General features: G+C 42.6%; 1 protein-coding gene across 1 annotated transcript in view; it reads left to right on the forward strand.

Annotated features, from left to right (window-relative positions):
• PKD1L1 (polycystin 1 like 1, transient receptor potential channel interacting) overlaps window positions 1–13,142 on the forward strand; it is a 433,476-nt gene that overhangs the window by 142,882 nt on the left and 277,452 nt on the right. Inside the window, exons 16-17 of the mRNA XM_075828219.1 lie at window positions 7,941–8,109; window positions 11,351–11,590. Coding sequence (XP_075684334.1) covers window positions 7,941–8,109; window positions 11,351–11,590 — 409 coding nt within the window. The remainder of the gene's footprint in view (window positions 1–7,940; window positions 8,110–11,350; window positions 11,591–13,142) is intronic.

A 13,142-nucleotide genomic window follows, 5' to 3' on the forward strand; every position in this document is an offset into this window, starting at 1 on the left:
ATTGCCTCATTTTTATTTTATTTTTTAGTTTCCAGCTCAGTTCTGAAGTTGCTTTGAGGGGCCCATATATTAGACACCCTTATCAAACACCCCATTTCAGAAACTAGACCCCTCAAAGTATTCACAACAGCATTTAAAAAGTTTATTAACCCTTTAGGTGTTTCACAGGAATTTAGAGCAAAGTAGAGGTGACATTTAATTAATTTAATTTAATTTATTAGGCACCATGTCCGGTTTGAAGAGGTCTTGTGGTGCTAAAACAGTGGAAACCCCCCAAAAGTGACCCCTTTTTGGAAACTAGAGACCTTGAGGAATCCATTGTAGTTTTCTTGGGGTGCATGCGACTTTTTGATCAGTTTTTATTCTATTTTTAGGTGGCGTGGTGACTAAAAAAACAGCAATTTTACTATTGTTTTTTATTCAATTTTTTTTACAGCGTTCACCGTGTGCTATAATTGACATATTCACTTTATTCTGCGGGGCGATACGATTACGGCGGTACCAGATGTTTATAGTTTTATTTTATGTCTTATGGCGTTTGCACAATAAAATACATTTTGTAAAATATAATTTATTTTTTGTGTTACCTTATTCTAAGAGCCATAACTGTTTTATTTTTCCATCAGGAAAGTCGTGCGAGGACTTATTTTTTGCGTAACGAACTGTAGTTTCGATCAGTACAATTTTTAGGTACATGCGACTTTTTGATCTCTTTTTATTCCATTTTTTGGGAGGTGAAGTGACCAAACAATTGTGATTGTGGTACGGTTTATTATTATTTTCTCTTACGGCGTTCACCGCGCGGGATAAATAACGACATCGTTTTGTAGTTCAGGACGTTACGGACGCGGCGATACCAATTATGTATAGTTTATTTGTTTATTTATATATTTTTATTAATAATAAAGAACTGATAAGGGAAAAAGGGGGACTTTTACTTTTATTACTTTTAAATCTTTTATTTTCTTATTTTTACACAACTTTTTTTAACTTTTTCACACTTTTTTTACTTTGTCCCACTAGGGGACATGAGAGCAGGAGGCTCTGATCGCTATTCTAATACACTGCACTACATACGTAGTGCAGTGTATTAGAGCTGTCAGCTGTTCGCTGACAGCAAGCATAGTGGGTCCTGATTTTGTCGGGACCCACTAGACTTCCGTCGATGGCGTAGCCAGAGTCCATTGTTAGGATTCTGGTTGCCATAGTAGCCATCATGGCCCGCTATCGTGTAGCAGGCCGGCGATGGCATCTTAACCCCTAAGAAGCCGCGATCGCTATTGAACGCGGCTTCTAAGGGGTTAATCGGCGGGGACCACCGCGATCGGTCCCTGCACACTAAGCTGTGATAGCCTGCTGTCGGAAACAGCAGGTATCACAGCTCAAACACGTGCCGGGATTAAATGGCGCCGTGTTTACTCAGGTCAGTACTATTACTGACCTGAGCGCGAACGATGTACTTAGCGCGACGTAATAGTACTGACCTGAGCGCGAAGGGGTTAATGGCTAAGAGTTCGCGGTTGCCAATGTCATAGTTACTCTCAGTGGGCGAGAACTTCCTGGAGAAGTAGGCACAGGGACGGAGATGGGTATAAGCCCCCCGAAGATCAAACTTAGAGAACCATTGGGCCCCCTGACCCTGATTGAAGAGATCAGGAATCAAAGGAAAGGAATACTGGTTCCTTACAGTGACCTTATTCAAGTTTCGGTAATCGATGCACGGCCTAAGACCACCATCCTTCTTCCCTACGAAGAAGCCAGCACCTACTGGAGAAGTAGAGGGGCGAATGTAACCCTTGGCCAGGCATTCCTGGATATACTCTCTCATGGCTTTACGTTCGGGACAAGAGAGATTAAATATCCTACCTTTAGGGAGCTTAGCTCCTGGTACCATATCTATTGCGCAATCGTATTCTCTATGAGGAGGTAACACTTCGGAGGCCTTTTTAGAAAAAACATCAGCGAAGTCCTGAATAAATTCAGGTAGAGTGTTCACCTCCTCAGGGAGAGAACTAAAATTAACAGAAAAACATGACGTCATGCATTCATTACCTCATTTGGTAAGATCCCCAATATTCCAGTTAAACGTGGGATTATGCATCTGCAACCAGGGAAGGCTTAAAAAACCAAATTGGACGATAATCCCTACATCACCAGTACAGAGCACTGCTCCAAATGCATGGAGCCAACAATGAGTTCAAAAACAGGGGTATGCTGCGTAAAATAACCATTAGCAAGTGGAGTGGAGTCGATACCCACTACCGGGACAGGTTTAGGCAAATCAATCAATGGCATAGCTAGAGACATAGCAAATTCCACAGACATAATATTAGCAGAAGACCCTGAATCCACGAAGGCACTGCCGGTAGCAGACCTACCCTCAAAAGTGACCTGAAAGGGAAGCAAGATCTTATTAGGTTTCATATTTATGGGAAATACCTGTGCACCCAAGTGACCTCCCCGATGGTCACTTAGGCGCAGAAGTTCTTCCGGCTGCTTATTCTTACGCCTAGGACAGTTGTTCACTTGATGCTTGTCATCCCCACAGTAGAAGCAGAGACCATTCTTCCTGCGGAGCTCTCTACGTTGTTGGGGAGACATGGAGGCCCCGAGTTGCATTGGTACATCCGAGTTTTCCGTGGAAGAACGATGCAACGGAACCTCGGGAGCCATCATGGGGGAGCCAGAGGAGAAAGCACAAAAAGTCGTCGTTCCCTGAGACGTCGGTCAAGACGTACCGCTAAAGCCATAACCTGATCTAGAGAGTCTGAAGAGGGATAGCTAGCTAACAGGTCTTTCAGCGCGTTCGACAGACCCAATCTAAACTGGCACCTCAAGGCAGGGTCATTCCACCGAGAAACTACACACCACTTCCTAAAGTCAGAACAGTACTCCTCAACGGGTCTCTTACCCTGACGTAAGGTCACCAGCTGACTCTCGGCAAAGGCAGTCTTGTCAGTCTCGTCATATATGAGCCCGAGAGCAGAAAAAAAATGATCAACAGAGGAAAGTTCAGGGGCGTCAGGAGCCAAGGAGAAGGCCCATTCTTGGGGCCCGTCCAGGAGCCGGGACATAATTATACCCACTCGCTGGCTCTCAGAACCTGAGGAGTGGGGCCTTAGACGAAATAGAGCCTACAACTCTCCCGAAAGGAGAAAAAAGTCTTCCGGTCCCCTGAGAAACGGTCAGGCAACTTGAGGTGGGGGGCACTACCAGGGTAGCATCATGCTGGTTGCCCCTCTGAGCCAGGGGTTGGACCTGTAGGGAGAGGCCCTGCATTTATTGAGCCAGGGTCTCAAGGGGATCCATAGTTGTGTCAGGGACTAGGGTAGAAAAGGTATATGGGCCTGTGATTATGTAATGACGGGGTAGGGAGACAGACAGGTGAGCCCTAATCTACCCGCCACTTAGTCCCTAACTACTTGCACGGCCCGTCCTAGGCGACGGCGTACAACTGGGCGACGGTCCCTATGCTCAATATGTGCACGACAGACAAACAGACAAGGGTACACAGAAGCTAAGGGAAATGGGGCAGTTGCCCATGGCAACACCGTGAGCAACAGGCGTAGTGAACGAGCCGAGTCAAGCCAGGAGTGTACGAGGTACGTAATGCAGAGCAGGAGCGTAGTCAGTAAAGCCAGGGTTAAAATGAAGCAAGGTCAATAATGATAGCAGGAGCAGCAGAACCAGGAAACAGGAAAGAATCACAGGCAAAGACAAGCAGGAAATGAAGGTATAAATAGACCGAGGGCAGGAGCTAGAACCGTCTGACCAGGCTGTGATAGGTTCTCCCACTCCTGAGCCTACCAGCCTGAGTGGTAGCAGATCGAGTCACTCTATCAGACTTATGAACAGGTGCAGACTGATTAACCACGGGCGTGAACACAGAAACTGTGTCTGGCAGATCCTTTACAATCGCTGTCCATATATGGACAGTGTGTCAGGGTCTTCCCCGGAGCGGAGTCCCGGGCAGAGTGCTGGTATCGGCTCTGCTCCAGGCCTCTGTGGAATTCCCTGACATCGCTATCCATATATGGACAGTGTGTCAGAGTCTTCCCCAGAGCGGAGTCCTGGGCAGAGCGCTAGTATAGGCTCTGCTCCGGGACTCTGTGGAATTCCCTGACATTGCTTTCCATATATGGAGAGTGTGTCAGGGTCTTCCCCAAAGCGGGGTCCCGGGAAGAGCGCTAGTATAGGCTCTACTCTGGGGAAGTCTCTGAGATCGCTGTCCATACATCGGCAGTGATGTCAGGGGCTTGCCCAGAGCAGGAGTCCCAGTGATGTCAGGAGCACAGCAGGAGTCCCAGGAAGAGCCTACTAGCGCTCTGCCCGGGACTCCAGCTCTGGGGTTGCCCCTGACATCGCTGTCCATATATAGACAGTGATGTAAGGAGCAGAGCTGCAATCCCAGGCAGAGTGCTAGAAGCGGCTCTGCTCCGGGACTCTAGCTCTGGGCAAGCCTCTGACATCACTGTCCATATATGGACATGGATGTTAATGGCTTCCCCAGAGTTCCGGCGCAGAGCCTATACTAGTGCTCTGCTCCGGGACACCGGCTCTGGGGTTGCCCCTGATATCACATTCTGGTCCAGGAGGATCCCCTGACATCACTGTGTATGGACAGTAACGTCAGGGGCTCCAACAGTAGAGGAATCCCCAGCCAAAGCGTCGGCAATGCTCTGGCTGGGGATTCCACTCCTAGAGGGAGCCCCAATGGAGCTATCTACTTGGGGTGGGTGTGGCATTATCTGCAGAGGGCACTGTGGCAGCATCTGCAGAGGGCACTGTGGCAGCATCTGCAGAGGGTACTGTGGCAGCATCTGCAGAGGGCACTGTGGCAGCATCTGCGGAGGGCACTGTGGCAGCATCTGCAGAGGGCACTGTGGCAGCATCTGCGGAGGGCACTGTGGCAGCATCTGCGGAGGGCACTGGCAGCATCTACAGAGGGCACTGTGGCAGTATGTACAGAGGACACTCTGGCATTATCTAGGGGTGTGTTGCATTATCTACAGAGGGCACTATGGCATTATCTGGAGGGCACTGTGGCATTTTCTACAGAGGGCACTGTGGCATTATCTACAGAGGACTCTGTGGCATTATCTACAGAGGACTCTGTGGCATTATCTACAGAGGGCACTGTGGCAGCATCTACAGAGGACACTGTGGCAGCATCTACATAGGGCACTGTGGCAGCATCTACAGGGGGCACTGTGGGAGCATGTACACAGGGCACTGTGGCAGCATCTACAGAGGGCACTGTGGCATCATCCACAGAGGGCACTGTGGCAGCATCGCTAGAGGGCACTGTGGCAGCATCCCTAGAGGGCACTGTGGCACTATCTAAAAAGGGGCTGCCCAATCTTGACATGTGTGTCTGCCAAACGCTGCCAACTGAGCCGCCAGACAGCATTTAGCGACACTTAGGGTATGTTCACACTGCCTATTTTACGCCTCGAATTACGCCTGAAAAAACGTCCCTAATATGACTACAAACATCTGCCCATTGCTTTCAATGGGAATTTCGATGTTCTTTTCCCACAAGCCTTTATTTTACGCGTCACTGTCAAAATACGGCGCGTAAAATGACGGTTTGTCAAAAGAAGTGCAGGACACTTCTTGGGACTTTTTTTAGGTGTTTTTCATTGACTCCATTGAAAAACAGGTAAAAAAACGGCCGTAAAATACGCAGCGAAAAACGCGAGTTGTTACAAAAAGTCTGAAAATCAGGAGCTGTTTTTGCCTGAAAACAGCTCTGTATTTTCAGACGTTTTTGGTCACTACGTGTGAACATACCCTTTAACTGGAAAACTGGATTGTTGAAATAAGCACGTGGAGAATTCTCTCAAACTTTAAACCTAGCGGTATTATTATAGTAATGTAGTATTATTATTATTATTATAGTAATATAGTGTTATAGTAGATCAAATAACTAATTGATTAACACTAATTTTGTATTGTATCAAATTTGAAAGTAATGCGGCCGGTCAACTTCCCATTTTTTCTATATGTGGCCCACTTACCCGGCCGAGTTTGAGACCCCTGGTCTATATTAAACAATTATCCTAAAATCTTGCAATTCTTACTCTGGCCACTGAGCGTCACAATAGAATTAAACGTCCTGTTCTGTAGAGGTCACTTCTCAGCAGTCATCACATTATCATCATGGGCAGGATTAGAATGAAAGAGAACACCCATATATAGAGAATACAGTATCCACTATTGACAATGGACACAGATATCCCATTTTACACAATGACCTTTGAACAAGTCACAGAGCATGGCTTGAAAACTCTCCCATATAAGTCAATGGTTCCCCTCCAATTCCTTTGGTCCATGTGATTGCTGTAAAGCATATCTCTAAATGCTGTTAACAACAGAATAGGCAAGATGACTGCCTCCATAATCATGTACAGATAATAGAATTTAAAAAAAGCCTACAATCAAGAAAAAAATATATTTTTCACTATCTGGTTTTAATTAGGAAAAAAATATATATAGGAAGTACGGTATATTAGCAAGTACGCAAGGATTAAAGAACAGTATGTTATTACTTCTATATTCGAGCTGTGATGATTCCTAGAACGAAGGTGTTGCAAGTATGGTTGTCCCTAAGTTAACCACCTATTACAGCCTGGAGGAACAAAGTCTCTCAATCAATAATATTCAAAAAAGTAATTTTTAATGATGGAAATCAATACACAAAATGTAATTTAACCTGGATTAAATGGATTGAAATGTTTAATTTGATAATCTAAACCCTTTAATTCCTGTGGAATGAGTACAGGGGATCTTTTTTTTTTCCTGCCTATTGTGGGTGGGATTGGCGCAAAATCTAAAATTTTTATTTTTGCTGCGTGTATTTCTATTATGTAAAAAAAAGAAATTTACAACATAGAATTACAAAAATTAAATAAAATAAAAACAAAATCATGTGAAAGTAGGACCTTCCATAAGTACAGTGTATGTCCCAAACAGGGTCGCTTATTTTCTTTGTGAAAAAAATACATTTATATCATTATAGATCTTTAGAACCTTCTGTATTACTAGAGTAGATTTCTGCCTCGCAAAGGTTGCATACCCCTGCTCTAAAGTTTGCATATTTTTCTCATGCTGATATACAGTAGTTGTCTATGCAGACCAATGTTCATATGATGTAAATTAATTGACAATTATCAGGAGAACTCATGTAGCAGGGACTAATCTTTCTGTTTCTTTAGTATAACACACACAGTGGAAAAAAATGTATAATATCCGGTCATTGACATTATGCTGCAGCATAATGTAGTCACAGACAAACTGATTTCAGCGGTTTGTCATCCATTTCTGAGAGCTAACCTGCAGAGCCCAGGCAGCCCTTTGGTGAGTTTGTCAAATTCATGAGCTACCCCTAGCTCCGCCATCTCGCCGTTAGCTCCTCCCATTCTCCACTGATTAACAGATGTCTCTCTATTATTGGGCATTTGGCGACATTTGTCGATCAGTGGAGAGTTGGCAAAGCTATTGGAAGCTCATGAATACGCTGAACTCCTTCCTTCCAGGATTGCCCGGGCTCTGCAGGTAAGTTCTCAAAATGGACTTACTTAAGCAAATGAGTGACAGAAATAAGCGTGTCTGTCACTACATCGTGCTGCCCTCAGGGAGGGTAGCATAATGTCAATGACAGGTTCCCTTTAGGCCTTGTTCACAGAGTGTAGCTTTGTTGCAGATTTTTGTTTTTCAAACCAAAACCAGGAACGGAATCTAAGCAAAATAAATACATAAAGCAAGGTCTAAAGGACTTTCTGCTCTCCTGGATCCAATTCTGGTTTTATTTAAAAAAAAATGTAAGCATGCTACAGCAATTCTGCACTGTGTGAACAAGGCCTTATGAAAGCTTTACCAAAATAAATGCTAAACCTTTTAAAAAACATTAATAATCTTTGCAAATTCTTGTTTTTCAGCTATATATATTTATACCAATGGGACAGTTTTCTCAACGGAAACATACATCAAGTTTACAGCAGTGACAGATGAATCAGGACTTACAGGTTTTATCTGGCAGTTTGGAGACAGCTCATCTGATAAAACAGTCGGAAGAAGTTTAACTAAAAGATTGACCGTACCAAAGAGGCAAGCAACAAATTGTTTTATATATCATGTACAAATAGCATACTCATGGTATTTAACCCGTTAAGATCCGAGCCATTTTTTGTTTTTCCATTTTCGTTTTTCACTTCCCACCTTCCAAGAGCCATAACGTCTTTATTTTTCCATCAATAGAGTGGTGTGAGAGCTTATATTTTGCGGGAGGAGTTGTAGTTTAAACTACCATATAATGTACTCGGAAGCTGAAAAATAATTATTTGCGGGCTGAAATTGAGAAAAACTGAAATTCCTCCATTATTTTTTGGGTTCCGTTTTTACGTTTTTCACCGTGTGGTAAAAACAGCAACTTTATTCCATGGCTCAATACGATTACGGTGATACCAAATCTATATAGATTTTTTACATTTTTCTACTTTAAAAAAAAAATAACTTTTTGTTAAAAAAAGAATAGTTTTGTTTTACCACATTCGGAGAGACATAACTTTTTTATTTTTCCGTGCATTGAGCGGCGTGAGGGCTTATTTTTTGCGGGGCGAGCTGTAGTTTTTATTGGCACCATTTGTTGGTACATATGACTTTTTGATCACATTTATTAAAATATTTTTAAGGAGCTAAGGTGACCAAAAAACAGCGATTTTGGCAGTTTACAATTTTTATTTTTTATGGCGTTCACCGTGCGCGTTAAATAATGCTGTATTGTAGTAGTTCAGACTTTTGCGGATGCAGCAATACCAATTTCTTTACTTTTTCTTATTTTTGACATCACTTTAGAGGAAAAATTGTAAAAGGGTTTTTTTTTTAACTTTTTTTTTTGCAATACTGAAATCTTTATATCACTTCTTTTTACACATTTTATTAGTCCCCCTAGGGGACTTGAACCACCGATCGTTAGATCGCTGGTACAATATACTGTAATACTAATGTGTTGCAGTATATCGTCACTTTTACAGACATCTGTTAAGCCCTGTAACAGGCAGGGCTTAACAGAGTCAAAGTGAAGACAGACCTGACAGCATTCATTAGGCCCCTGGGCTGCCATAACAACCATCTCCACCCCGATCTCATTGTGGCGGGGGGGGGGTGGGGGCGATGAGCTGTCGGAGGGGGGCACCCCCTTCTTTTCAACGCCTCAGATGCTGCGGTTGCGATTGACTGCAGCATTTGAGGGGTTAAACAGCCAGGAACAGCGCAATCGCTGCTCCTGTCCGTTAGTCCTGGGTGTCGGCTGTAAAACACAGCCGACACCCGCAGTATAGAGAGCGCGCTCAGCGCGCGAGCATGCTCCAAACATCACCGCCCGCACCATGACGTACCGGTGCGTCCTGGTGCGCCAAGGGGTTAAAATTATATATATGTACACTACTGTTCAAAAGTTTAGGGTCACTTAGAAATTTCCTTATTTTTGAAAGAAAAGCACAGTTTTTTTCAATGAAGATAACATTAAATTAATCAGAAATACACTCTATACATTGTTAATGTGGTAAATTACTATTCTAGCTGCAAACGTCTGGTTTTTAATTCAATATCTACATAGGTGTATAGAGGCCCATTTCCAGCAACCATCACTCCAGGTACATTGTGTTTGCTAACTGTGTTAGAAGGCTAATGGATGATTAGAAAACACTTGAAAACCCTTGTGCAATTATGTTAGCACCGCTGTAAACAGTTTTGCTGTTTAGAGGAGCTATAAAACTGATCTTCCTTTGAGCTAGTTGAGAATCTGGAGCACTAAATTTGTGGGTTCGATTAAACTCTCCAATTGGCTAGAAAAAGAGAGCTTTCATGTGAAACTCGACAGTCTATTCTTGTTCTTAGAAATAAAGGCTATTCCATGCGAGAAATTGCCAAGAAACTGAAGATTTCCTACAACGGTGTGTACTACTCCCTTCAGAGGACAGCACAAACAGGCTCTAACCAGAGTAGAAAGAGAAGTGGGAGGCCCCGCTGACCAACTGAGCAACAAGACAAGTACATTAGAGTCTCTAGTTTGAGAAATAGACGCCTCACAGGTCCTCAACTGGCAGCTTCATTAAATAGTACCCGCAAAACGCCAGTGTCAACGTCTACAGTGAAGAGGTGACTCCGGGATGCTGGCCTTCAGGGCAGAGTGGCAAAGAAAAAGCCATATCTGAGACTGGCTAATAAAAGGAAAAGATTAATATGGGCAAAAGCACACAGACATTGGACAGAGGAAGATTGGAAAAAAGTGTTATGGACAGACGAATCGAAGTTTGAGGTGTTTGGATCACACAGAAGAACATTTGTGAGACGCAGAACAACTGAAAAGATGCTGGAAGAGTGCCTGACGCCATCTGTCAAGCATGGTGGAGGTAATGTGATGGTCTGGGGTTGCTTTGGTGCTGGTAAAGTGGGAGATTTGTACAAGGTAAAATGGATTTTGAATAAGGAAGGCTATCACTCCATTTTGCAACGCCATGCCATACCCTGTGGACAGCGGTTGATTGGAGCCAATTTCATCCTACAACAGGACAATGACCCATAGCACACCTCCAAATTATGCAAGAACTATTTAGGGAAGAAGCAGGCAGCTGGTATTCTATCTGTAATGGAGTGGCCAGCGCAGTCACCAGATACCCATAGAGCTGTTGTGGGAGCAGCTTGACCGTATGGTATGCAAGAAGTGCCCATCAAGCCAATCCAACTTGTGGGAGGGGCTTCTGGAAGCATGGGGTGAAATTTCTCCCGATTACCTCAGCAAATTAACAGCTAGAATGCCAAAGGTCTGCAATGCTGTAATTTCTGCAAATGGAGCATTCTTTGACGAAAGCAAAGTTTGAAGGAGAAAATTATTATTTGAAATAAAAATCATTATTTCTAACCTTGTCAATGTCTTGAATATATTTTCTAGTCATTTTGCAACTCATTTGATAAATATAAGTGTGAGTTTTCATGGAAAACACAAAATTGTCTGGGTGACCCCAAAATTTTGAACGGTAGTGTATATACACCTTGTATAGTACCACAACTAGAAAAAAACCTTGATTCTAGGCTCACCAGACTTGATGTGTCAAAACTGGCTTGTAGAAGAGGAGGCTTTGTTGCATGTATCAACCAATCATTACACATCTTTTAGGTTCTAAACTTCACTGTGAAAATTGCATGTGGACTAGAATTGTTAGTTTTTGCAGAAGGTAAATTAGCAATTAGCAATGTCTCGCATCAGCAGGAATTTTGTGAAATGTACACTGTAATTAATATAAGGCTAAATATTTTTTTTGTATTGTGTCTTTTTTTCTTTAAACAGATATGATGTTATAGTTAATGCTTCAAATAAACTCACCTCCTTTATATCTGATACTCACACTATATTTGTGCAGAGAAAAGTGATTCCAAATCGTCTTGTTGCCAGTTCCTCAGTTCTGATCAACTCTAGCGTGAGTTTTAATTGCAGAATAAATTCTGGAACAAATGCTAGTTATTTGTGGAATTTTGGAGATGGTATAGAGAGACCTGGAAAAAACAATGATACTTATGTATATAAAAGGTAAGCTTAACCATTACAACTAAATAATATTTCTTAGGAACCATTCAAATCACGTTTTTGGCCTAAGTTTAAGTTAAACCCCGGGAAAAGCTCCCTATGTATATGTTAAAGGAAGGCTTTGAGGGATACGTAGCAGTTGCATCCATCACCTATAGACTATACTGGTATATGTTAAATGTATGTGCCATAAACTCTTATGACCCTTTTCATGATGTATACGTTAAACAGAAACCATTATAGCCTATGGGTGACAGATGCCACTGTAAGCTATCTGTCAAAGACAACCGTCAACCATAGACTATTATGGTATCCGTTCAATGTATACGCCATCAAAACTATTAAAAATCCATGACTTATACTTTACACGGATGTCTGTAATTTATGCCATACAGTGGGACACGTCACCCATAGGCTCCTATATTAAAAAAAATAGTGTTTACCGTTCAGGAACTCGTAGGGAATAGTGTAGTCTACAACCCTATTCCATACTAAAAAAAAATGGTATACCAACGTATAACAGCCTGACAGAGGCCAAAAGGACACTTTTTTGGCCTTCTCCAGCTAATGGAGCTTTATGTTTTTGGGTGTAAGGTGGAAGCTTTCACGATATTCAGGTTAAACGTAGGGCAAAAACGTCATGTGGATGGGGCCTTACATGTAGAGCAACAGGAAATGGGGCAATAAATGTTTGTTCTAATACAATTTTCAGACCTACTTTATAAAGTCTTGTATAACTCTTAGTGCCTCATTTCACTATACAGTATATACTATGCAATTTATGTCCAGAAATGATATTTGGCACACACGTAACTTGCTACATCTGCTTAAAATTCTGTTATTCCCCTGGTGTTAAATCATATTATTCTTAAGGCCCTTTTACACGGGCCAATTATCGGGCAAACGATAGTTCATATAACGCTCGTTGCCGATAATTGCCCTGTGTAAACAGGGGAACGATCAGCAGATGAACTATCATCTGCTGAACGTATCGTTTTAAAAAAGTTAAAGATTATCGTTGTCGGCAGCACATCCCGCTGTGTAAATCGGGAGACGCTCTGCCGACATGATAATAATGTATGGGGACGAATGATCAGAGTAACGACCGCTCGTCCCCATATTATCTCCTTGTGAACGGAGCAAACGAGCGCCGATCAACGAGATGTCTTGTTTATCAGCGCTCGTTTACACGGCCCAGGACGTGCCGTTTAAGAGGACCTTAACTTATTCAGGAATCTATGGGGGATGTCTTTTAATTGTCACCATCTAAAAAGCTCATTGTCTTGAATTATCTACTTATAGTACCTGGGAATTTGGAGTCTCCAGTTTTTTTTTCGACTGTGTTTCCAGATATTTTTATCCAGTCAATGCCATTCTATTCAACCTCTCCACATATGTTTGATGTACACAGGTTTTCATGGTGACTATACACTGTGTGCACAATTATTAGGCAAGTTGTATTTTTGAGGATTCATTTTACTATTGAACAACTACAGCGCTGTTGGTCAATCCAAAATGTTAATAAACCTCAAACCTGAATATTTAAGAAAGTAAG

This window comes from Rhinoderma darwinii, chromosome 5 (genome assembly GCF_050947455.1).
Source record: "Rhinoderma darwinii isolate aRhiDar2 chromosome 5, aRhiDar2.hap1, whole genome shotgun sequence".
Lineage (NCBI taxonomy): Eukaryota > Metazoa > Chordata > Amphibia > Anura > Rhinodermatidae > Rhinoderma > Rhinoderma darwinii.